A 27,264-nucleotide genomic window follows, 5' to 3' on the forward strand; every position below is an offset into this window, starting at 1 on the left:
TTGGGCTATCATTGCATTTTATATCAAAATATATGTTAATTACAATAAAATTTAAAGCATCAACAAAATATTAAGCGTGCTACGAAATGAGGCAGGAAGTGGTGTTCTGTGTCAAGTTCGTTCCACATAAAAGAGGCTGGTACCGTTTCCGGGCCTGGGTGGAGGGGGGGGGGGGGGGGTTCGAGGGGCCGATAACCATCATGGAAGAAGTGCCTAGGCGTTTATATCATCTGAGGATAAACACACCGAATTTTAAACATAAATTTGTTTGGTTCAATTTAACTGCTGATATGTTAAGTTACTTCAAGTGGGTAGCTGGTTTTCAGAGGTTTTGATTTGCAAACTAGTAACTAAAAATAGAAACATTCCATATTTACCTGTGTTTTTCCCTTCTTGCACCTGGCATTAAAATCGTTGCATGTGTATATAATTGCTACAATGTAAGTAGAGTAATATTTGGGCATCAAAAACACATTCTCCGGACAATAATGCATGTTTTGAAATTTGAAAAGGAAAATGGCTTCTCGAGGTTTAAACTTTGTATTGAAAAAGCTGAATATTCAACACTATGATGTAAAGCAATATTGAGTTGCATTTAGATGTATTTACACATTAGAAGTGGTATTTCGTTCATTTACATAATTTTTGTATAAGTGTAAAAATAACAAATAAACGTTTACGATGCGATATGAGGTGAAAATATATAAATAAAAAAGTGGAAAATCAAACGAGTGTGATTTTATGTTTATTATTTTTAATTTTCTTTAAATCAAATGTAACATTTGATAGAGGTGTATTTCTCAGCCTAATCAACCCGATTAAGACTCCCTAAACGTGGCGAATAAGCCCAGCCCCTGTATTGGTCGTAAGTAATGTGTTTACGATGACCACGTTTCTCCGTATATATTGGTGTAATCATGGCGTTTACGATGATCGATGCGAGAAGTTTACTGCTGGATTCAAACGTAAACTCCAGATTAACGGTCATGTTTAAGATAGCGAATCTGTTGTAATTGTGACCGGAAACGTAAAGATTACCCTTCCCTGAAACCGCACGATTAAGTGAGCTTCACCGTATTTGGATGACACTTGGCGTTTACGGTCACCGCGTACTCGGTAAATAAGTCATCGCGAACGCGGAAAACTCACGCGTTTAAGTTGGGTCGTAAGCTTACCTTAATCACTAGTTTCAGGAGTGGAAACGTAACGGAAACAGGCTGGAACTCGGAAATTACGTCGCAATTACAGACCGAAAACGGCGATTTAAACGCGTGTTTTTTTCCCGTGAGTATAGTATAGTACAATATAGTACAGTATAGTATAGTATAGTACAGTATAGTATAGTACAGTACAGTATAGTATAGTATAGTATAGTATAGTATAGTATAGTATAGTATAGTATAGTATAGTATAGTATAGTATAGTATAGTATAGTATAGTAAAGCACAGGCTAGTGTAGTCACAACAGGCAATTGAAAGCTAATAAGATATATACGCAATGTATTCGTTCCCCTTGAAAACCGTCGAGGACTTCCTGGCAATATTTATTTTTATGTTTCCTTTCTGAACTTCAGTAGCAAATTCTATCGTAAGCACTGCGAGGTTGATATGGTTTCGATAAACATTTTTAATGTTTTCTTAGTGTCCTGCATATATGTATATACGTTTGCATGTATGTATTTACATGCGTGAATGTATGTATCCATACATAATACGATATATATGAAATGGTATAGGAATCGCAATGAACGTCAAACTAAAACCTATGTAAAGCATATTTATATACACCAACCTGAGAAAAGGAAAAAATATGAATTTCATATGAATTGAATTCACAGACTGCACGCGTTGTCGGCATACCTTAACGAAAGCGTAACTAGACAGGGAATAGTATACTTGCTCAAAGATGTTGGCTTTTTGCCAGACGATCACCTGGGAGAAGATATTTCATCATTCATCAATATTGTGGATGAATCGTTACTGCCAGAGTATGGAGTCTTCACTGATGAAATTGTCGGTAAGGCACACACATTGTAGTGCAATGCAGTGGAGTATATAATGGGAAGCGAGATGGTTGAGTGGGGCAGGTAAAGGCCTTCACGTTTCGCTCATCTCCACAGAATGGAAAGTCGCGGAGTGTAAGCTCAGTGGTTAACGCCGGTGCCTTTCAATCATAAGGTCCCCGGTTCGAGTCACTCCAAGATTAATGTGTGTCGTCCAGTTGTTGACAATTGACAATTCATAGCCATGGACGTTAAATATGAATGTAAGAGACTGACTTCGGTCAGCTTACGGCTTTGATAAGCCAATGATGGCTTCTTCGCGAGTTCCTGCTTGCAGGAGGATCTAAAATACATCCATACAAGAATCGAAATTAACGTACGATATATCCGTTCCATTCACCAACTTGTATAAACTGTAAACGAATTACACATTTTTATATGCAGTAACTTTTGGCTGGTGTCATTTCCATCATTTTTTTTTTAAAGTTAAAAGCGATGTGGTACTTTGTAATATTATGACAGAAATAAATAGACGCTACTTGATCCAGTCTATAATTAGTGTCATACAAACTAGAATAAATCATATCGTAAAGAGAAAATGTTTTGTGAGGACAAACATTGTTTTTTTTTCTTCTAGTTCTGACAAATTAAAAAACAAACAGTTCTTGTAACATGGTACTCGTTATTTGCAAAGTCTGCTGCTTACTTATTTGTACGAACAAACAGTAAAAGTAGAGTCAAACGGAATATTGGTGGTAGATTTTAAGAACTATATATATATATATATATATATATATATATATATATATATATATATATATATATAATATAACGAAAACCCACGTTTACTCCAAAAGAAAATATTATTAGAGAAAACCAGAGAAATAAGATATGACTCATAATTGACAAATAAGGAGTAAGTTTTAGAAAATATATTGGAATTTTCGGTCCCCCTGGGACCTTCGTCAGCAATACTTGGCAGTCGAATGAGAAGTACAAAATGTGACAAAATGAAAGTATGACGCTAGATAAGTGTAAGTTGCAATGATGGAATTAAAACCAAATAAACCATGACTATACAGGAAGCGGATTAAGGAGCAAAGAACGGATTTCATATGCTTGTAGAACTGATAGTTGTTGAGGGGTCCCAAGTCTTTGTTGAGGCCGGTGATGTGAGACTTAATACGAAAGTAAACGTAAACGTAAAGAAATCGATTGTATCTTTCGTATTAAGTCTCACATCACTCCTCATTCGACTGCCAAGTATTGCTGACGAAGGTCCCAGGGGCACCGAAAATTCCAATATATTTTCTAAAACTTACTCCTTATTTGTCAATTATGAGTCATATCTTATTTCTCTGGTTTTCTCTAATAATAATAATAATAATAATATATATATATATATATATATATATAAATTGCAGTATGCTATAAAGACTTTGATTCTTCCTATCTTGTAGAGTTTGTCTCTGAGACTGCGAAGAGGACCGGTATTCTCCTAGATCCTGTTTATACAGGTAAATCAGCCTACCACATGGTCAAGAAATTACAGACAGCACCAGAAATGTTCCAAGGAAAGAAAATACTCTTCTACAATACCGGTAGGTGTTTCTAATGAATAATAATAAGTAATACTTATATAGCGCATAATCAGCAAAGCTGCTCAAAGCGCTTTACAAATGTAAAACTTAAAAACAAATAGTAACAAAAACCAAAATATTAAATATAAACTACGGTAATAAGGCAAAAATTGTAACTGCCAAAAGCAACAATATAAAAAACACACCCATACTACACGATACTAGAAACTAAAACGCAATAGTCCAAAACAATTCAGAAGTATGTAAATAGATTCAATCATAGCCCATGTTTAAATATAAATAAGTATGAGAAACTATAGTACAGTAAGACAATTATTGTAAAAACCTAACACAGATAGTAAAAAACACCCAATATTCAGTAACATCTTCTGACAATTATACTATGATATTATAGTTTACTTTGACTCAAGTAATGATATGATGATATTAATAGGAAAAGAAAAAGTAGGCTGTAACAGATTTTGACAAAATTGCGGCAGGTTTCAGTTCAGAGTATAGCTATATTTTTGGCATTGTCCACAATGACTTATATTTTGTGAGATGCACGCATAGAACGGTTAGGTAAATATAAAGGGGGGAAAGGAATAACATGTTTGTGAAGCTAAACTAACAAGTGCTATCGTGTTCGTAAATTAAAAGTGCTCCTTTATTATTAAAATGTCTGTACTCTTTTTACATTTTTATATTAGGCCTAATAAAATTGCGCATTCGTGTTTCTTCGTAAATTACTTGTTATTCGCGAAGGAAGTTGCGGTACTGAATTTAACGGAATATATTTTTTTTCGAGTAGATTTTAAGGGTATAACTTTATGGATTGCCCCGTCCAATCAAGGCACACATTCCACTTCCTCTCGAAGTTGGTTACCACCCGCACATATTTATTCATCTTCCATCGCCTCTGAAAAATGTCTAATATGGGTGGTAGTGAGTGGGAAAGGAGAGGGCGGGCAGCCTATAGGGAGGCAATTGAGCTGAGATGGGGTTATCTACCATAATCCCTGTTCTGGCTATATGCACACTATACTCTCCGAATTAGCATTTTACGTTTCTTTGTTTTATTTTGAACAGGTTCTTTTATTGGTTTACTAAGTGAAACATTTTATCGAGCAGTTACTGGTAGGGGACTGATGAATGGAGTCTAAAAGATCCTTCATTTGAACTGAAACCATTTCGTGAGGAAGCGTCGTAATGTTTTCGAAAAGTTATTGTAAGTTGAAGGAATAAACGTGAAGCTTGCGAGGCTCATCTTTCGTCATAGGTGTTTACAATCACTCCGCTTTTGTCAAATAATTTGACATATTTCCAATCGGAAACAAACCTTGATCGAGATGTGTCCTCATGCAGCCGGTATTGATGCAGAAAACGTACCTCGACAACTCTGTAAAGCTCCGTACTATATCATCGGCATGCATTCTCATATAAAATAATAATATTAATAATAATATAAGAATTTGTAAAGCGCTTTTATCCAGTTAAAAAAGAAAACCTGCTCAGAAGCGCTGCAGGAGCAAAGTACCCAAAATGGACACAACAGTTATCAAACAAATGGATACGCATTCATGAATAAGAACGCCTTGAGTTCTTTCTGGAAAGTTGACACATGCATTGTTTTAAGATGTAAGGGGAGACTGTTCCAGAGCTGTGGAGCAAAGCAACGTTCCCCATAGGTGGAAGTGCGAACAGTAGGAACAGATAGCATATGTTGTACGCTTGAACAAAGCACCCTGCTAGGTCTGTATTCTTGGAGAAGCTCTCGTAGGTAAACATCATTTATTCGACATGTGATGGCACGTGATTTTTGCAGTTATGGTATTATTGTTGATATGTTGTTATTTTATAAGAATTATTTTTTAGAGAATGAACGCACTTCATTGAACGAGATGAGTTTCTTTGAGCATGCGCGAATGAAATCATGAATTACTTGTTGATTTTTTTTTAATTGCCCCTCAAGCGGAATATTTAGCTTTTTAATTCCTTAAAGAACGTTGGGATAAGAGTACCTATAGCGGCATTGCATTAACGGGAAAAATGTCGATTAAAGTGACTAGAGCTCAAATAAATTGGCTAGATATGACAAAAAATGACATTTTTTACGTTGCACAAGAAATTTGCCGAGGCAAATGGTGTTGGATGTAACTATAGCTGCCTCTGTTGTTGATGTGAAATTAAAAGATTATGTCTTGAATGTTTCGAATTTCTAAAACAATGGATTATCATCAACATTTAGGCGTTGGGCTGAAGAGCTGACGTCGTCATCATCAAATTTAGCATTAAAGGGGCATTCCAGGTATATTAAGCAATTTGTTAAAGAAGAACATTTTGAGAACTAGAATAGCTATAGAAACATTAATATCACTAATTTTGTTCTTGTTTCTTTGACTATGACATATCAAACATAAAAGTCTGCCTAAAGTCAACCCTATAATTGATCTCTTGATGTAAATCAAAATACGCATTCCCTTACAGAAATGTATAAAGCGTCCACCAGTCTGCGTATCTCGAATTCTTGTCAAAACTCTTGAAGTGTGCGGTTTGGTTTGATGTGGATTTGATGCGTGTGGTCGTGTTGGGAAAGAGTGAATCGGGGTTGGGGGCTGATAAAATATCTAAACCTTTCTTTTTCTTCTCGTTGGCATTTGAGATAAAGATACTTAGTTAGCGGATAAGTGACGACTTGAAGCTAGCAAACAAGGTCTATACAATTGATGCCATTGCTATCTACCTTTTAATTTGCATTGCTGCATACAGAGTCTATGAATATTCATGAGTTTCCATTTTCGGAACATTAACCAACTGAAAGCTATAGTATAGGCGGTCGTTTTACCGGTAGTATTACATACGATAGCATCCTTTAACTACTCACATTGTGTTCTAATTTAGCAAATTTTGATATTGACTGACAATCATGTGTTCTGCAGGCTTCATTGTTTTTTCCTTCCTTCATTAATAGTACAATATGTATATAGGTTAGTGCATTACGATGCTTTCTTTTTTATTTTGTTCCTTTCCTATAGCTATATGTGGTCATTTCTCACTTGAGGAATAGTTCATTGGTAGAACACCAACGCTGTCACCTTCGGAGCTTATTTATCCGTTTGAAGATAAGCACTCCTGGTACATCACTCTGTGAAGGTGACTTAGTAGGGAAAAATTCACCTTATGCAGAATATCTCTGTCTAGATTAGTTTGCTCTGAGGTCTCTGGACTTGGGACCAGACTTTGGTGGGTTAAACCTGGTTTTATGAGCGCTCGACCATCCCACTTCCCTCAGAGCAAATTGCTGGAGTTGTTTGTAGCTCCATCTGTCTGAATGCCTTTGAGTTTCTGCATAGCCAGATGATGTAGCTCGCTCTGAGTGTGATATTGGCTGCTGTATCGGTTATAGCCTTCTTCTTTCCTTTAGGGATGCCTAAGGATGCAAGACATTTGTTGACTGATGTGTTGCAAAAGCCTCTGCTTCCTACTTCTATCGGAAAGTAGTATGTAGACCATCCTCTGCTCTCGCAGTCAGCCACTAGGTCTTGGTATTTACACTTCTTTCTAGCATATGCATTTGCCAGATTCTCCTCCATAGGAACTGTAAGCTCTATGATGATAACATTCTTTGTTTTCTTAGAGAAGATTGTGATATCTGGTCTCTTAGCGGTCTCAGTAATTTCTGGAGGGAACACTATTTGCTTGTGTTCCTCATCCATCAAGAATATCCAGTCATTGGCCTTCTTCAGGATGTTGGTTGGCTCTGTCTTTGGAAGTGGCAGGACTGGATTTCGGTACGTTGTGCCATCAGCTGTACGAAAGGCTATTGTAGAGGTGAAGTCCAGAGTCTCAGATGTATTGAATTTCTTCTGGTTTGCCTCTACGATGTACGGTGCCAGACCTGATGCAATTGCCCTCAGTGTTTGGTCATGGCGCCAGTTATACCTTCCACTTTGTAGTGAGTAGCTGCAACCATTTAGGATGTGGAACAGTGTGCAATGACGATGATGACATAGTTGGCAGAGTCCTAGATTGGTCTTGCCCCACAGCTTCAGATTGGCAGGAGAAGGAAGTTGATCATGAATTGCATTGATGTGGAAGGACAGCAATTCTGGTGTCCAGATATACAGAAGTTTCTTCCAGGAGGTGTCGACCTACATGGCAGACTCCCACTTCAACCATTGTCCTTGTTTCGCACATCCGTAAAGGTAGACCAACATGTCCTCCTCGTCTACATCTTTCACTAGCCCGGTGAGGCATTTCCTGTGTTCTGGTTGACTCATGTCTCTGATCAGCTTCTGGTTTCTTTTGTAACCGAGACCTGCTCTGTCGGTCTGGCCCCTAGCCATCTCATTAAGGATTAGGTGGCGTTCTTTCTGTTCTAATTCTTTCATACCATTCCACCTGGCTTTGCTTTTCTTACTTTCCATGCATTTCCTGTAGAGTGTCTGGGTACTACCATCTCTAGAGTGCTTGTTTAGATGGTACTTGGTTACTTGCATACATTTGACTGAAGTGGTGAGCTTTTTCAGTTGCAGACCATAGTGTTTCCTGCTCCTATACAGAGCGCTGGTGGGGGTACATCTGCTTATTCTTGCCCACTGCTTCAGGTATTTGGTGCAGATAGCTTCTAGACTTGTGATGTAGGTAATTGGGAAGTTGTAGATGGTGAACTTCCATGTCATTTTGGGTACGATTGCATTGTTGTAAATCCACAGCTTCATAATGCCACTTAGTTGACTTGTGTCGGTTTTCTGCAGCATCTCTGAAAGCTTTGTTTTTACCAAAAACAAAGCTGTTTACATAACTATAACTATGAAATATTATCATTCCTTGTTAAAACTAAAGAAATTTCTTTGGTGTTCTTATATTTACTTTATTGGCGTGTGAATTGCATGGTTTTGTTGTTGTTGCTTTGTATAAAAGTCTCCATCTTACACCAATTCAGAGGATATACTACAGAGCCTGAAACATCACTTGAAACTGTAAATATATTCTCATCCTATAAATGATACAATTTAATAGGTGGCTGGCTAGATACGTTTAGTCTAGTTCAGTGAATCCAAAAGGTTAGGAAACCAAAATTGAAAAGCTGTGTCCATGTGATGATCGTTAATGTACAACGGCTTGTATAAAACCTTCTCTTGCCGGTGGGTGCTCAGTAAATTAAGAGGCAGGCGTTTAATTATTGTCGCAACCCATCTTTGCTCCCGCGACCCCAACCGTCAGACGAATGCTTACCTCAGCACCTGACCCTTTTCTCAAAAAATGAGGGAGGTGCAAGTATATCCCATCCATCATCACTGCATCGCAGTCTTTGTGGAAAGTGTTGTTTCCAAAGTCCATTTTCCAATTGGCAGACCACAAATACCAAATGAACCGGGTTTCTTGTGAGGTTTTAAACCGGTAACCTAAAGAGGTTTTGGGGCCAGGGATGGGACCATTAATCACACCCCTGGTGGGGCGGATACTGCTGCTACATAACACCTCTTACAATGTCATGATACCTATGATTCCAAAGTCGAAGGACTGACTATATTACAGTCAGATATGGTATTGGTGTTGGGTTTGCATGTTGCGTGCTAACAAGGGTAATTGCGAATAGTCACTATAATCCGTGCGGCTTCTGTTACGTAATGATCTCAAGTTTGCAACATAACACAAAATATATAAATTGGTAAACGCACATGTGATTTGTTAGTGTTTTGTTTTACTGTACATGTTCGTTTAGTCTTATCCTGAGTGTACAAATAGAACGAGCAAGAAGTGCGTGTGTATATATATATATATATACATATATATATATATATATATACATATATATATATATATATATATATATATATATATATATAGCAATGTAGTCATGTGGTCTACAATAAACACACACACCCGCATACATATATTTATATGTATAACTTTGAATTTGTAAAATATTAAAATTTCGCATTTTAGTCGGCATTTGATCAAGACATTTTATCGAAAACTAAAATTGTATTTTGCCTCTGGTAAGTTTCGTCATGTTGATCTATGGTAAAGCCACGTATGTATTTCATATGTATGTATGTATGTATGTATGTATGCGTGTATGCGTGTATGTATGTGTGTGATAGGGTGTATGTATGTATGTATGTATGTATTTTAGATCCTCCTGCAAGCAGGAATTCGCGAAGAAGCCTCATTGGCTTATCAAAGCCACAAGCTGACCGAAATCTCTTACATTCATATTTAACGTCCATGATTATGAATTGTCAATTGTCAACAACTCTGTAACTGGACGACATACATTAATCTTGGAGTGACTCGAGCCGGGATCTTATGATTGGAAAGCACCGGCGTTATAAACACGCTAACACTCGTAGCTAACAATCCACAATATATAATTGGATACCCTCTAGCTGTCAATCTAGTTATACGCTATAGATGTGCTAATACCTATAGCTTACTGCATACTATTTATAACATTACAGCGAATTACTGGATGGTTAAATCCAATCCAGAGAGATCTGTGTCTCATCAAATAATAATGGATATTGTTTCTTTCGGAAAATTGATGAACTTAAGAAAGAGGGTATGAACAAGCCATATATATGTACTATTGTTTCGGCTAACAGCGGTACTGTATAATATCACTTATGAAGAATGCATTCATATAACATTCATGTAATGAGAGGTAAGCTGGCTGCCATTTTGTTCGACAAGTGATGTCACACATAGTTCCATTAATGTGTAATAAAGGCCTACTTTAGTTTCCTTTTGTTGTTTTATATTCTCATAGTCAAATCAAGAAACTTTGTTTGCAATTTATTTGCCTAATAAAATGCTTCTATTAATAACATACAAAGTATACAGAAAATGCACTATGATTAAATACAGTCCGAGATCAGCAGCCTCCTACTTACATAGGCTATCTATACTAAACAGGTATGCATGCTGCTGTGCCGCGTGACAGTCACATTAAAAACATATCAAAGGTGCTAGGGGAGTGGGGGGGGGGGTTATCCCCAACTTATTTAAGTAGGGACATGAACAATTATGGACAAGCTTTTTAAAATGTAACAAATAAGGGATGTCTGTGGTTTCGTTTAATGCGACTCCCATGTAAGGAGGGGGTTCCTCCCCCAGAAAAAGAAAAACAAAAACAAATTTAAAAGGTTGGAGGTAAAATGTTGCATTTCATATATATATATATATATATATATATATATATATATATATATATATATATATATATATATATATATATATATATATATATATATATATATATATATATATATATATATATATATATATATATATACAGGTAGCATGTGTACATACATACAGGTAGCGTGTGACTTAAAAAGTGTATATCATGCACAGTACAGTACAACAATATTATTAAAAAAAATCCACAAGCAAAGAATTCTGCTTTATAATTACCCATGTCTATGTCAGAAAGTACGTCGGCTCATTGACTGTACCCAGTTAACCATAACTACGTTTTTCATTCAAGGTGTTATGTTTATCGCAGTAACGAATTTAACGTGACATGTCGAGGTATATACTGTACTGTATACCAATTTGTACAGTATCATAAAGACTGCATGGTTGCAGCTATTAAAATAACAGTTGATTATTACTATTATTATGCTACCATGTGTCATGATTGAATAAGTTGCACTTAGATCTCTATAGTATATAGGTGACGTCATTCGCTGTCATTGATTGCGCTGATGGAGTCACAGTGAATTGTCCCACGATTGAACCCTCCCCGGACGAAGATCTGGAGGAGCTGGTTGGGGGGTCTACACATTTCTTCTCCTTTTTTTCAACCGAACACCAACATTCAAAAGTAGGGTTCCATTTGTTCACTTCCCGACGCTTAATATTTGTCCTAAATAAAATGTTCTAGAATGTTCCATTTGAAAGTCTAAAATTGTGATTTTTTTTATTTGTTTGTGGAGGATCCTCCCAGATACTCCGTTGGTCTCAAACGACCTCTTGGCTACACACCTTCCTTTATCAGTTTTTATACCAACCTTTGACTTCTATATATAGGTACTACACTTAAAGGATTAGTTCAGGTGTCACAAGTGTTTATCTTATATGAAAGAGGACAATAAAAGAAACCCAATAGTGAAGAAATTATTCAAATATCTTTTTTCCGTTTAGGAGATATTCAAGTTTAAAGTTCTATCTGATTGTGTAGAAACTGCTGAAATCAGACTAGCTGTGACGTCATATCCTCACATTCCTGAGAAGTCTTTGTTATTTTATTAAAATATTTTGTAAGATTTTATGACTTACAACCAAAAGATACGTCAGGAGATCTCATATGTGTCAAGGGAAGTATTTGAGATTTAACATCTGAAGAATGTGTGATTATATTTTTTTAGATTTGTGAAAAAAAAGTAATTATTTTTTAATGAAATATATTGACACATGTTAAGGAAGTGAGGATGTGACATCACACCCTCACAGTTTGTCTTTCTACACCAGTCATTTGCAAAGAAATTTTGAAATCTTCAAAGTGTGATATCTCCTTAACAGAGAATGCTATCATGGTAGTTTCTTCACTATTCTGTTTGTCTTTTTAAGCTCTTTCATACAAGATAGACATGTCAAACACCTGAACCAATCCTTTAAGAGGCACAAGCAACTTGTTTACGCTCTGGCTGGCCACACGAAATATCAAACTTTTAATATGTTGCTTGTCTTGATCACTTGTAATGCATTGTAAACTTCCCATGCTACTGAGCCGACAAAGTATGTTTGTGATTTCGAAGTAGTAAATACGAAAAAAACAGGAAAGTGAAACGGCTGTTACACGAATACCAATCGTATCATTTTTATTAAATCTATATCGTTATTTGATAATATGTGATAATATTGATAATTGATAATATTGATAATATTTTGATAATATCACAGCACGTTTCACCAATCAATTGAGCGGGATAGTTATGTGCGGGTTTCATCATTACACATACATCTAACAATATCATCGGAGGACGATGAAGTATTTTGCAATAGATTTCCATAAACATTATGTAGTCTTTTTACCCTTGGATACATTATGGTTGACCTGATATTTCAAAATAAAAATGCGAAACTTTCGATCTGATTAAATCAAGTTCAGTATTGATAAAGAGTCATGCTCCAGGCTGATTGACGAAAATCACTTTAGAAATTTTGGTCTGTCAATTCGAAATTAGAACAGAATTCAGTGCATGACGAGGAAGTATAACTGGTTTTCCGTGACAGCAATGGAAAAAAATCAGCTTACTAAAGTCATTTACGGGCCATGGGAACTGACCCTTAGAAAGGGTACGTGTTTCGTGCGCAGCCGTCCTTTTAGGTTTTTTGCAAGTTTTTCTTCTTTTCTTCTTTAATTCTGTAGACGTATATATTATGTGTTATTCAAAAATTGGACAAAAGAATGTTATAAAGTATTTTAATACTTTGTACTTTTCATTTTCTAGTATATTTTGAAAATGAGTCATATATATATATATATATATATATATATATATATATATATATATATATATATATATATAGGGATATAGCCTATATATATATATATATGTATATACGTATATACATATATATATATATATATAGGCGATATATAGGCGATATATAGGCTATATATATAGTATAATATACCTATACTGTAACTTAAATATATATATATATATAAATATTTCATAATCAATGGTCCTGTGATGGTAATCGCGATGGCTTGTACACTGTACAGCACTGTATTGCATCTTTCTCGTTGAAAGTCACTGACTCAAGCAGCGACCGGGGATGGGTTTCTGCAGGTATCATATCATCACATCAAAAGATTTTTCCTCATAAACTTTCCGCTCATATAATGTCATATGAATAAGTAATTACTTCTGGATAATTTAATACCCTCATCAAATGGGGTTTGATTAAAAGTTAGTGGTGACGTTGAAGAGTCGCATTTTGCAAAATTGTCTTTCATGTTTGGTATCGTTGTCAAAAGAGGCTCGTAATTTGACAGCTGCTGTTTGCTTATAGGTGTATTCCATTGGCTATTTGGATGAAGATGGCTCAGAACGTACTACACAGTCACCTAAAGAAGATACGAAATGATGCCAAGAAACGTCTTTACAAATACGAGGCCCCGAAATGGGCCGAAGATCTGAGCTGGAAACCCCGATTCAAGATAGATGTAAGTAATCTCATGTTTATGTTACATTTAATTATTGGCTTAAAATTAAAATATTTAACGCAGCTTGATTCGACTTCACTTGTTTAAAATTGAATTAAATTAAATTGAATTTATTGTCCACAATCGGAAACTTGGCTTACACAGGTCGTAAACGTAAAAAAAGAGCAATAGTATAAGTATCAATAGACTGCGATACACAGTAAAATAAACATATAAACAGCAAGTCCTACAAATAAGAAACTTATCTTCTCACTTGTGAATTAAATATATGGATAGAGGTAGGCAAATGAATATCTATAGCGGGCCCTAAGTGTATACTTGGTGGGCATAAACGCAGTCCAAAGCGGTTGTAAATGTAAGTGCTCAAACAAAGGGTGTGTTGGGTCTTGCATGATTCGTTTCACATTTTTGCAGACCCTCTCACGATACAAGCACTCTAACGAAGGTAAGTGAACACCCATTACCCACTGAGCAACTTTCCTAGATTGCTCAAGCATCTTCACATCGATTATTGTACCATTGGCAAAGTAACAAATTATGTTATACATCAAAACACTTTGAATGAGGGATTTAAAGAACAAGGTCATGATTGTTTTATCCACTCTGAGGTTCTTCAGTTTTCTCAAGAAATACAGCCTCTGATTTGCTTTCTTATGTACAATTGTGGCATTACTAGACCAGTCAAGTTTGTTACTCAGCATGGCTCCTTAGTACTTATATTTATCTACTTGTTCTACTTGTTCTACTTGTTACCCCATGAACATAGATGGGAGCGTGAGTTACTGGCTTGCGACGGAAATCTATAATCAGCGCCTTAGTTTTGGTCACATTAAGTTGTAACAAATGATCATCGCACCACTTGACAATCCTTGCAATCTAATCGTGGTGGCGTATGAGTCAATGTCATCTGACAGGTAACCAGTAATGACAGTATCATCCGCATATTTAGGGAGTGTTAGCTCAGTGGTTAACGCCGGTGCCTTTCAATCGTAAGGTCCCGAGTTCGAGTCACTCCAAGATTAATGTTTGTCGTCCAGTTATACAGAGTTGTTGAAAATTGACAATTCATAATCATGGACGTTAAAATATGAATCTAAGAGACTGACTTCGGTCAGCTTGCGGCTTTGAAAAGCCAATGATGGCTTCTTCGCGAGTTCCTGCTTGCAGGAGGATCTAAAATACATACATACATACACCCATACATACACAAATACATACATACATACATACATATTTGATGACGCTACAATCACTGGTCATACTCTGACAGTCGCTGATATACAGGGATGAATGCATGCAGAGCCAAACGTTCCATAAAAGTATCAAAACTGAAATGACATGTCAAATGTTATATATGGGAATGCCGGCAGTACACGTCAGCAAGATATAGTATGATATGAATATGACGAAATATGTATATGATCGTGACAAATATTGATACTGGCAATCATAGCACCAAAAATATTATCATATACCAAAACACTAAAACAAACATACATTAGATTGGAACCAGCAAGTTCTAGTATGAAATGAAAATAAAGACTTATGTATGATTGTGACAAATAGTGACACTGGCAAGTCAAAGACCAAACATATTAGCATATACCAAAACACTAAAACAAACAGACATTAGGATGGAACCAGCAAGTTATAGATATATGAAATGAATATGAAGACTTATGTATGATTGTGCCAAATATTGATACTGGCAAGTCAAAGACCAAACATGCATTTACCAAAAAACTAAAACAATAAAACCCACCAACATTAGATTTGAACATTTTGGGTCGCTAGTTGTGTATATAATAGGCGCGCTTAACCGTCATAAATGTATCAACGAGGGTATCAACGCATTTAATGTCGCAAACTTGAGTTAAAGGACCATTTCACGACAAAGTATAGGAGGAATTGGAACTGACGATGTGATCAGTTTAACAACCGTAGCTTTTATGTTATGGATAACATTCCTATTTTCTTTTATGAATAATATATCTATAATGTATTCATGTCTGTGTATATGATATAGATACTGTTCTAACTCACTAACAGACATTGTTTGTAAAGGAATGATACTTTAAGGAACACACAGTACACTTATTTGCATATGCAAATGTATACGGGCAAAGGATGAAAAAAGAGCCCATGCGTCGTCCTGTAACCACTTTTACTGTATACATTATTAACCTCTCTGGACAAAGTCCTGCAATTTTCTTTTTGAAAATGTCACATCAAGTGATCATAAATTGTTTAAGACTGAAGAGACGCATAACTGAGAGCGTGGTGGCCAATTGGCTAAGGCGTCGAACTCGTGATCCAAGGATTGCTGGTTCGATTTCTGCCTAGTTCATTATGTTGTGTCCTTGGGCAAGATGCTTTTTCTCACTTGCCTCTGTCCACCCAGGGGTTAAATGGGTACCTATGAGGTAACTTGTCATTGGGCGCAGTATATAACTGCTGCCGACTGGAGGGATTGTCTCTGGGACAGGTTATCATTGGCCAGGGGTAATATAACGTCTGTAAAGCGCTGGTATAAAGCGCTATATAAAAAGCAAATATTAAAAATATTATTATTATTAACTACTGTTCGTTTACTGAGATAAACCTAGAATGATGTTGGGGTTTTAAACAATGATAAGAATGTTGGTTCCAATTTGACCTTCAGGTAGTATTATCTTAATTTTATAGATTGAAAATACAGTCTAATGAATTGAATTTCACGCTAAACTTTGAAAGTGAATATTCTATCAAATTAGATTGAACATGCTTTATTGCTTACATATCATTTGAAGTAGAAATAGTTGTTCCCATAATTTAGCAGTCGTTTTTATTATTTATTGTATTTGGATGAATGAGACCTCTGCCAATTAAGATGTCTAAGAGATTAAGAAAACATTGCTCATAGAAGTTTCGATATACATGCGGAGTGTTACTTTCGTTTTCAAGTTTTTAATTTCATAATTTTGATACTTGGTTTGCTTTAAAGTAATTATACTTTTACGTCTCTTTTCTACAGCTTTGTCAAATGAACACTCCTATTCACAGATGGTATCTTCCACAAATACCAGATGCCTTTGAGGTTTATGTAAAACGAGACGATATGACAGGAGGCGCTACATCTGGCCACAAGGTGAGAACTGATTGAGATGATGATGATGATGATGATGATGATGATGATGATGATGATGATGATGATGATGATGATGATGATGATGATGATGATGATGATGATGATGATGATGATCATGATCATGATCATGATGATCATGATGATCATGATGATCATCATGATGATCATGATCATGATCATCATGATCATGATCATGATCATGATGATGATCATCATGATGATGATCATGATGATGATGATCATCATGATGATCATCATGATGATGATCATGATGATGATGATGATGATGATGATCATGATCATGATGATGATGATGATGATGATGATGATGATGATCATGATGATGATCATGATCATGATCAGTTAGTTTTGTTAGTTTCGCAAAATACAATGCTAGTACAAACCTTTTTTTTTATTCTTTTTTTATTCTTATATAAACGGAAAATAATTATCACCGAATTTGATACTTTTCTGAGCCGTATACATGCGGACGATCATCTTGTCGACTACCAGCGAGATTTCTCTTGGCTTGTTTTTCTTTCGGTTTATTTTTTAATCTCATCTCTTTGAAACATCATTCAAGTTTTTCTCTTCAGATCCGAAGATTAGAATTCAACCTTGCTGAAGCACTCGAGGAAGACTGTGACACGGTCATTGGTTGTGGGGCTGTCACGTCTAATGGTTGCAGAACTCTAGCAGTATCCGGCAAAGAGCTCGGTTTTAATGTCCACCTGTGTATGAGTTACTGCAATACGGTAAGTTGGTGTTAGCGCGAAACGGAAGCTGTGCGAACGGTCGTGTAAACTTTGTTGCACGATGTAACGCACAATACTTCAACATTTATCTCCCTAGTGGACACTTGGACAGCTTACTGTGAAATTGCAAAACTCTTTCTAAACCATCCCAGCATTTTCGAGGTCAAAATCCCAAGTAAATGGGGTTCTACAAGCGTAGTCAGATTTTTGCTACAAATTTTTTTTTTCCTGCAAAATGTTTTCTCCAAAATAACTTTTTTCTACAAAAATACTTTTTCCTACAATTCAATTTTCTACAATTCTACTTTCCACCAGAACCACAGAAATGCATCAGCATATAGTTATGCTACCTTACGTAGTAAGGTACATAGGAAGGTATGTGGTGGTGTATAGGCAAACATAAAGTGGACGATTGACAGGTTATATAGACGTAACAACAAAGGGAGAGAAGTATGTTTATTATACGCCGATGCCCGAAAATCAGTTCACACATTCTCAATATTGTTGATTTAAATCATACCGTTTTTATGTTAAACGTGAGTACTGTCGTACTTCTTCCTCTTAAACCAGACCAAAGAGAATATTCTTCCTTTCCATGGCAACCACTACCTCGATAGGCTCCTTGGTGCAAACCTTCACATTAACACAGAATCTACCCTAACCAATTCATCGAAGAAACGACACGAAATAAGTCGCCAACTCTGGTAAGTCACGACCAGTGATCACGTGGTTGGCATACGTATATGGCAGGCCATATGGGACAAACACCGCATAATATATCCACGTATTAATACGAATATATACGCGAATATATTCGAATTAATACGTGTACATATTCAAATTAGTGCTCGGATATATTATGCGATGTTTGTCCCACATGGCTTGCTACATACGTATAGCTACATCGGAGGATGGAGGGGGGGAAGGGGTGCTTAATAGTGAAATTGTAGAGTTCTCACTCCAAGGACACATATTTGCATCATGGAAGTGTCTGCTCTGTTGTCTATCCAACATTCCAGTATACAAATATCACACTGTAGAATACTTAATACGTAGACTTACCTTGGAGTTTTATTTTACATGCATGGGATTACATAGGTTTAGCTATAATTCGGATTATTTACATATAGTATTACATAGGCTTACAATAATAACGTATAGACAGTTCCTACTGAAACCTACAAAGTTAACTAACCGTACCGAGATCTTAAAAATCATTTTCAAATTCAGTAATGTTGATGGGTTTTTTGTGCAGAATTCGAGAGGAGAAAAGCTATAAAGAAACAAATAAATACACTAAACAGTATTTAAAAAATCGTGGAAAACAGATTTAAAGATCACACTGTTTTGTCTCTGAATATGTTAGAAAGTTAAATAATGGTCGGTTAAGTGCATATTTCATCGCACTTCTTATTGCTAACGTCAAACTAGTGTCCCTCACTATGGTATTCACATACTAAATGTAACCCTTCTCAACCCTTGTGAGTATAATTCAGATATTCCTAAATACCTCTTCACGCGAAATACGTTTTAGAAAAAGTTTCATCCCTTAATGGCCGGGGTTTTAAAAGTCGGGGTTAATGTGAATGACCTTCGCTTAAAGGATTTAGACAAACCGGTCAATTGTATCTGCGCAAGTCGTGCTTAGTTTTCGAATACCAGTTTTGTTTGTCTGTATAATTATATAAGTTTAAACACACATATCCAAAGGTTTTACTAGACAGCAATATAACGCATGCAGGGAATCATCATTAGGGAAACTGACTGTAAAAGCGACATACCAGGACATTTTATAAATATCCGTGCATTATGCGTGCCCTTATGATATATATATATATATATATATATATAATAAGAATTATTCGAATTTAAGAGAAAAGTTCACCGTATATTATGAAAAGAGCGTGTTGTGGGAATTAAATTAAATGAGAGTAAATTAAACTATTAAACTTTAGCTGGTTATATAATGGGGTGAAATAAAGCTTGCAAGCACCAGTGGGTTGGGTGGGTGGAGGGGGGGGGGAGTGATTAGAGGAGCATGAATGTCTACATATGTGTGTGTAAATGTTTATCTTTATACACGCTGCAATATTTAACAGCATAACTCACATCATATATTTTATTTTTTTTATTTTTATTTATTTTTTTTTTACCACAAAAGTACAAAGTGGAGGGAAGTCTTCCATAAAGCTTAAAAGCTTAACAATGTGGAAGATTTTTGTGTTTGGCTATAGCTACACGTAATCCATGACAGCATCTCATCCTCAAATAATAACACTTCTGATGACACGTCGTTCAATGACCATGTACGTTGCTCTTATGTGTTTTATTCCGCCGTTTACAGCAGCGAGGGGTATTCCCCTTACGTCGTTGGCTTCAATGAACCTGGTGACGTCGGCCTCTTCGGTTATATTGACTGTTTCGCAGAACTCATCAAACAGGTAACATGTCTATGTAAAATAATAACCACTGGTTTTATTGCGGTCACATATGCAGAATACCACATGACAATAATTGTAGACCTAAACTCATATATATTCACAGTCTTGACGTCACGACACGTGATTATCCAACAACAAAAATCACCTTTGGAATTTATTCTTACTCAGCCCCGAAACATGCAGGTAGACCGATTTCTACTCCATAAGACATCAGTTGAATCTAGTAACAAAACATCTTGTAATGTTGACATGGTACTGAAAACTAAAAGTAAGTACTGACATCACATGCTGCATTTAATAACATTTTAGTCGAACGAATGTTACTCAAGAAAAAATATCAGACTAAGGAACTCCATCCCGAAAGAAAATGTTTCTTGAGCGGGAAAGTAACAAATTTGTTTCATCTATAACTTTTAGTTCTTTTAGTAACAGCTTATAAAAGTTACAGTTATTAAAATCTTTAATTGACTGTTTGCTTCATTAAGACCAATGAAAGTTGATAGTTTAATAGTGGCATACTTGATATTGTATGTGATGGACTAAACAGATTCATTGTCATCCCTTACATGCCTTATTATCTACATCAGAACAATAGGACATTAATTAACTAGGAAGTGTGACAGAGGTCTTGGAAAATTATAAAACAATGAATTGATAATAAAAGCTATTAGTCTTTTAGAAGAAGGCGGTGACGTCGTTATACATTATTTCCTTAAAGAAGTATTCCAAGTCTTCACATCATGCAGCTTTGACTTATGATGAATTTCACAGACACCAAAATAGATATAGAAATGTGTTTTTAGACTACAAATGTACATTTTGTATATCAAACTACGTCAAATCATGCAAACTCTACCGAAAGTGTTCATCATTTTGTCAAAAGAAAAAAGGAATACTCCTCATTCAATTATATTTACCCAGCTTAGCTTGAGAGCAAGCTTTTTATATGTTTGACTAAAATACTAATTTTATCTGTAGTTTCTGCACACACTGTTCTCTGTTCATCTTTGTTGAGTAATTTCCCTATTATACGTGTAACAAGTAAAACGACTGGTCTATTGAGTTTATACTATATTGTGTTTATCACGGAGGATCAACTGCCAAACATTCCTTGCCATGTAAGAGTAGCCAGATAAACGCATTCAACTGTGATGTGAGCCTCTTTTAATGTTGTTAAGATTTATACTGTGTTGTGTCTAATTATATATAACATTATATGTATACATCTCCAGTACCTTCCGCCGGTTACTGTTTACATATACGTTTATACATGACGTATATACCCTCTCAGCTATATATATGTAGACGGCTCAAATATTCGCCTTCGAGAACTTCATACTAATTCCCCCTTCTATGATTCTACCCCTCCCTACCCAAAATTTCAGCGAGAGCCACTACTGCTTCTGTCACCTCTCCGAGTCATCTATGACGTCATATTCGTACTGCATGAGTCATAGATGACCATTGGAAAGATGTTACTAAAGTTCTAACAAAACGGAACAGCGACAACCAAACCGTCGTTCTCGAAAAACATTATCTCACCTCATCGTTCGAGGAATAAAGTAAATATGTTTCTTGTTCTCATTCTGTAGGGTGTTACGGAGAATTTTTCGGACTTAATTTTCACTTGCGCCACTGGAATGACGACTGCTGCATTCATTATTGGCAACGACAGAAATGGCGGTAAATTAAGGTGAGCAAAATTTATGTCTCTATGTATAAATTTATTCTTTTAATTTACCAACGTTGTCTAAGATGTAGCAGGAATCTATTGTGGATAACAGCTCCCTGGTTAAAGGCTATAGTGTGCCACTTAGTAAATACATTAACAGTGACTTCTAAAGCAATGCCTTTCGGGGTGAAAAGTGTATAGATATGTCTATAATTTGCACAAAAAAAAACATTGGAGTGGTGGCATTGTTATATACCTATGCCAATATCCAAGAGACATATCCTTATTTCAGATCATTGTTTAATTTTTAATCTAATGTGTTTTCTTTTAAATACAGTAACCCTGCAAATAAAAGCCCTGTCAAAAGTTCACGTAAACAGAAAGCTTGTATTAATAAAGTTGAACACCTTTTGTGATCAATAACTTTGTCATTTCTCCATAAGCATCTTATGGAAGTCTAAGCATTTCTTATGTGTTTTAGGCTGGGTAGTGCAGTCACTGCATCGATGAGTCAATGATGAAACATATAGGGAAGTGACTATCAGGTTGGCAGGAGATCGCTTGGGAAGGAACAAACGAACTTTTCTCCTGGGGAAGTGGTTATTATGGCACTTCCCGAAACTTTAGGTGTTTTGATACAACATGGTGCCATGTATTGAGAATTGTGAAGTAAATTTATGTTCAAGAGAAGCTTTTAAGGTTAGACTGTTCTTGCCCAAGGAGTGTTTGGGCATATTCATAGCTGCATCTATATCGTTTCAGTACCCCTGGTAATGGATGTAATAGTTAGACACATATACCCTACAATGATGTATGTTGAAATTGATTGCATTGATGTATCCTGCATCAAATATCCCTCTCTCACCCGCAAACATACTTCTACTCCTTGTACTGCTAATTTCCTTGTTTTCTTTGCATCGTAATAATATCCTTGTATTCCTTGTATTGCTAATTTCCTTGTACTCTCCTTGTATTCCTAGTATGTTTCATTCTCTTGTATGAACTTGAATGGTTAGTTTCATTGTATTCCTTGTCTGTTTAATTTCCTTGTATTCTTTGCATTGTTTATATCCTTGTATTCCTTGTATGGCTAATTTCTTTGTACTCTCCTTGTATTCAGAGTATGTTTCATTCTCTTGTATTAACTTGTATGGTTAGTTTCATTGTCTTCCTTGTCTGTTTAATTTCCTTGTATTCTTTGCATTGTTAATATCCTTGTATCCCTTGTATGGCTAATTTCCTTGTACTCTCTTTGTATTCCTAGTATGTTTCACTCTCTTGTATGAACTTGAATGGTTAGTTTCATTGTCTTCCTTGTCTGTTTAATTTCCTTGTATTCCTTATCTAGTTTCATTTTATTGTTTTCCTTATATTATATTTACATAGGCTTTCACTATTATACTTCACTGACAGGTTACATTCCCTCTCTGCAGACTACAATGAAGTTGATACTATAAAGATGGTTATAGGCTTGCTCAAAGACGTTGGTTTTTTGCCTGAAGATTACAAAGAAAAGGAATTTTCATCTCTAATCAATATTGTTGAGGAATCTCTTCTACCAGAATATAATGTGATCACCGATGAACATATTGGTAAGTGTTTGATCATACACTACATGCATTGGCGTAGTCATCACCATGCTAAAAAGAAAGAGGGGATGGTGGGGGGGGGGGGTGAGAAACCAACAATTGTCGTTCAGTTCGACACTAATGTTTTGAATAAAGGTAAAGGCATTATCTATGTATGTATGTATGTATGTATTTTAGATTTTAGAACTCGCGAAGAAGCCAACATTGGCTTATCAAAGCCGCAAGCTGTCCGAAGTCAGTCTCTTAGATTCATATTTTAACGTCTATGATTATGAATTGTCAATTGTCAACAACTCTGTAACTGGACGGCAAACATTAATCTTGGAGTGAATCGAACTCGGGAATTACGTCATGCGTCTTCGGTTTGTACTATGTGTAGTTTATACACACTTACTGAATTGTCATCTCACTCACAATTTTACTGAACCGTTAAACGAAACATAAAGGAAAGTCATTCATTAAGCGACATTAATTGCTAAAGGAATATTGCCATAATAATATCGAAACTATTGCAAAAGTTCGGTGGTTACGAATGAAACCCCAAAACAAAGCCAACTTTAAGATTGCGTGTTAATTCTTACAGTCTGGAATGGATACATAACTCACAGCACAAAGGTAAGAATGGTTGTTATAGTTTCTGATAGCTTGATTGTGAATACACAACTATGTGTGGATAATACATATTACATATAATATATTGCATATTACATATATTACTTGCTTTCCTTAGACAACAATGATCTTTAAATATTCATCAACCACATGCAGTGCAAGCCACGTTAAACACGTGTTGAGGTCACGGTTAATTTTATTATTTTTTTTGTCCTGAAGGAAACCTTACTTTTTTTTATCTTGTAGATTTTGTCTCCGAGACTGCGAAGAGCACCGGTATTCTCCTAGATCCTGTTTATACAGGTAAATCAGCCTACCACATGGTCAAGAAATTACAGACAGCACCAGAAACATTCCAAGGAAAGAAAATACTCTTCTACAATACCGGTAGGTGTTTCTAATGAATATTGAAAACCTGTAAGCATTCAATATAAATCTCATTTTACTCGAAGAGAAACAAATGTTTAAGGCAGAGGTACGTATAAGGCGCCGTTTGTGACAAACCGCTAGCTCCCCGCCTCATGCCCCCCCCCCCCCAATTCAATTGCACAGTGTAAAGTGAGAGCATTTTACGCAATGAAGACGCTATATGGGCCGTTGCATTTGTGAAATTCCCGCAGTAAAATGCAGTATCGTTATGTCATAACCATGGAGAGAGAACGCAAACACATTATCAGATCACGAGAGCGTTCATTATTATGTATTTTATGGTGAAATTGAATTCGAGATATCTGAAATTCTATTTCAGATATCTGAAATTGAATTCGAGATATCTGAAATTGAATTCGAGATATCTGAAATTGAATTCGAGATATCTGAAATTGAATTCAAGATATCTGAAATTCTAATTCGAGATATCTGAAATTGAATTCGAGATATCTGAAAATGAATTCGAGATATCTGAAAATGAATTCGAGATATCTGAAATTGAATTCGAAATATCTGAAATTCTATTTCAGATATCTGAAATTGAATTTCACATATCTGAAATTGAATTTCAGATATCTGAAATTGAATTCGAGATATCTGAAATAGAATTGCAGATATCTCGAACTGAATTTCAGATATCTCGAATTCAATTTCAGATATCTGAAATTCTATGGTATTTCGAGATATCTGAAATTGATTTTAAGATATCTGCAATTATTTGAAGATATCTGAAATAAATTGGAGATATCTGAAATTTAATTTGAGATATCTGAAATTATTTCGATATATCTGAAATTCCTTATTAAATGTTAAAACGGCTTTCCATACGCACGCTCGTGATCTGACAAAGGGCGCATTATACCATATGGACACACATGCAGTGAAGGTCTATAGCAACGGTATTTATATAAATACAATTCTGTGTAACTAATCTCTCGTGTTGGTACAGCACAGATCATCTTATTTCATTCTTTATCGAAACAGGTTCTGTTATTGGTTTGATGAGTGAAACCTTATTCCGAGCAGTGAGTGACTCGCCTTAAGCTGACAGATGGCTTCTAATACAATGCATTATCACCGACAAAATTTAATGATTATCAATTTCAATTTCAAATCCCATTTTGGTACCGAAGTCTGTCATATATTTGAGGGAAGTGCATGTTCATATTGACTGAATAAACTAACCATAAAGAGTAAATTATATATATAATAGTGTAACGCTGTTACTGTTAAGTTGTGGAGCAATGGGGCAGTTCTGTGTGGACGGTGTGGAGCCATTGTGTTATTTCATATCCCCTGTGGAACTATACGGGGGTTATCTCTCTTGGCATTAAGTAGACCAGTTTTAATTGTTGGCAGATTATGGCTTTTGGGGCTGCTCCTATGGATCGGCATGCGGTATCAGGGTTATCCTGGGATTGTGATGTAATGATGTAACACACGTGCCATTTTCTATGGACAATCATGTAATCTCATTCATCTCTGTAAAGGAGTACAATTGTTAGGGGATAGTGGGCAGGCACTGTAGTATTTGGGTAATATGTCTTAAGCTAAGTTCTAGGGTAAAGTACACCATTTGTACAGATGTGATATTTACATGTATTGATAAGGGATTTATATAAAATGTATTACTTGGGTGGGACAGGACAGTCTACTCTGGTTGCCGTTGGAACATCTTGATGGTAGGCTTCAGGGCCACGTAGCCTCAATATTGTACAACGAGTCTAGTTCTACGCACTCGACCTTACTGTAAGAAGTTTGTATTCAATATATCTGGGTTAACTGTACAACTACCGCTCTGGATTTATTTTATGGACGTCTTCCTTTTCTGGCAATTAAAATACGACATCTTATGCCAAGAATCATGAACCGGCTGGCCCGCGCTACCCTAAAGAGGAAAGAGCTACATTATCATACTTATGACGAAATCTGATGTACTGATGCACATATAGATATGAAATCAACACACCAGCAAACATCCACTTCACAACCGGTTTCGTCCTTTTGGGACTCATTAGGCGAAGGTAGGAATCGTACCCCAGACCATCGTGTCACTTACCTACGTCCTTACTACTCAAGCACAGCGATTTTACTGCTGTGAATGTGTATTATAAGCTTTCTATAACTGCCTTTAAGCACATGTAACGGCGTGACAGAATATATATATATATATATATATATATATATATATATATATGTGTGTGTGTGTATGCCCAGTAACACCACGTAAGACTACTGTCTAATGCCCCTTGGAATGTTTGAATCAATCATAAAATGAGCCATTCAATCGATCATCAATATTCTAGGTCGGAAACTCTGCCACCCCAGTAGTATAACACCCTCCACCGACCTACATGAGACTAGAAGTACTATGTATGTGCCTACCCCTGGCACCATCTTATAATCGTGAATGTTGCTTTGCATATACAATATAACTGAATTGTTGTATCAGTACGTACATGTATGAGTGTGGGGATGCTAATTACAGTATCAGTATACGTACTGTACATTTGTGTGTGTGTGTGGGGGGGCTTTAGAACTGCTGGACTGCACATTTTTGCTTCTGATAACGAACTATCAAAGTGTGAGGGACCAAGGTAATACCATGCAGTTTCACACCCCCCCCCCCATAAAATTGATTGTTTAATGGGAGGGGGCTCAAATAACTGCTGATGAGTGTTAAAGGTTTTGCCAAAGTTGCAACATAGAACATTCATCCTTGTGGAATTGGTTATGGTGTCCTACCATAAGTCACTGATCGGGTTCCAGATATTGGAGCTCCCAATTTTTTCCCAGGTGGCCATGCCGCAGATCGAACATGGACATTTTTGGTATAGGCTTATAGAATATTAAAAATATGTACATACATA

The 27,264-nt window shown here is 36.0% G+C and overlaps 2 protein-coding genes across 5 annotated transcripts; one reads left to right on the top strand and one right to left on the bottom strand.

Annotated features, from left to right (window-relative positions):
* Window positions 1-1,734: 1,734 nt before the first annotated feature.
* Window positions 1,735-26,393, top strand: LOC139975353 (uncharacterized). 4 transcript variants are annotated; one of them, XM_071983237.1, is made up of 12 exons: window positions 1,735-2,017; window positions 3,464-3,604; window positions 4,673-4,811; window positions 13,616-13,769; window positions 16,783-16,896; window positions 17,493-17,651; window positions 18,222-18,355; window positions 19,996-20,092; window positions 21,685-21,785; window positions 23,178-23,356; window positions 24,212-24,352; window positions 25,379-26,377. In XM_071983237.1, the coding sequence occupies exons 4-12, from the start codon at window positions 13,638-13,640 to the stop codon at window positions 25,435-25,437; spliced, it is 1,116 nt and encodes a 371-aa protein (XP_071839338.1). In that variant the 5' UTR covers window positions 1,735-2,017; window positions 3,464-3,604; window positions 4,673-4,811; window positions 13,616-13,637; the 3' UTR covers window positions 25,438-26,377. The 4 variants fall into 4 exon arrangements, with proteins under 4 accessions (XP_071839338.1, XP_071839339.1, XP_071839337.1 ...); XM_071983238.1 differs by lacking the exon at window positions 4,673-4,811 and having other exon boundaries at window positions 1,747-2,017; window positions 25,379-26,374; XM_071983236.1 differs by lacking the exons at window positions 1,735-2,017; window positions 3,464-3,604; window positions 4,673-4,811 and adding an exon at window positions 9,460-10,151.
* On the bottom strand, window positions 6,844-8,343 carry LOC139975440 (uncharacterized). The gene is made up of 2 exons (XM_071983430.1): window positions 7,739-8,343; window positions 6,844-7,546 (listed from the first exon to the last, which is right to left on the bottom strand). Exons 1-2 carry the CDS (start codon window positions 8,341-8,343, stop codon window positions 6,844-6,846), a joined length of 1,308 nt encoding a protein of 435 aa, XP_071839531.1.
* Window positions 26,394-27,264: the final 871 nt, after the last annotated feature.

The sequence above is a fragment of the Apostichopus japonicus genome, chromosome 10 (genome assembly GCF_037975245.1).
Source record: "Apostichopus japonicus isolate 1M-3 chromosome 10, ASM3797524v1, whole genome shotgun sequence".
Classification (NCBI taxonomy): Eukaryota; Metazoa; Echinodermata; class Holothuroidea; order Aspidochirotida; family Stichopodidae; genus Apostichopus; species Apostichopus japonicus.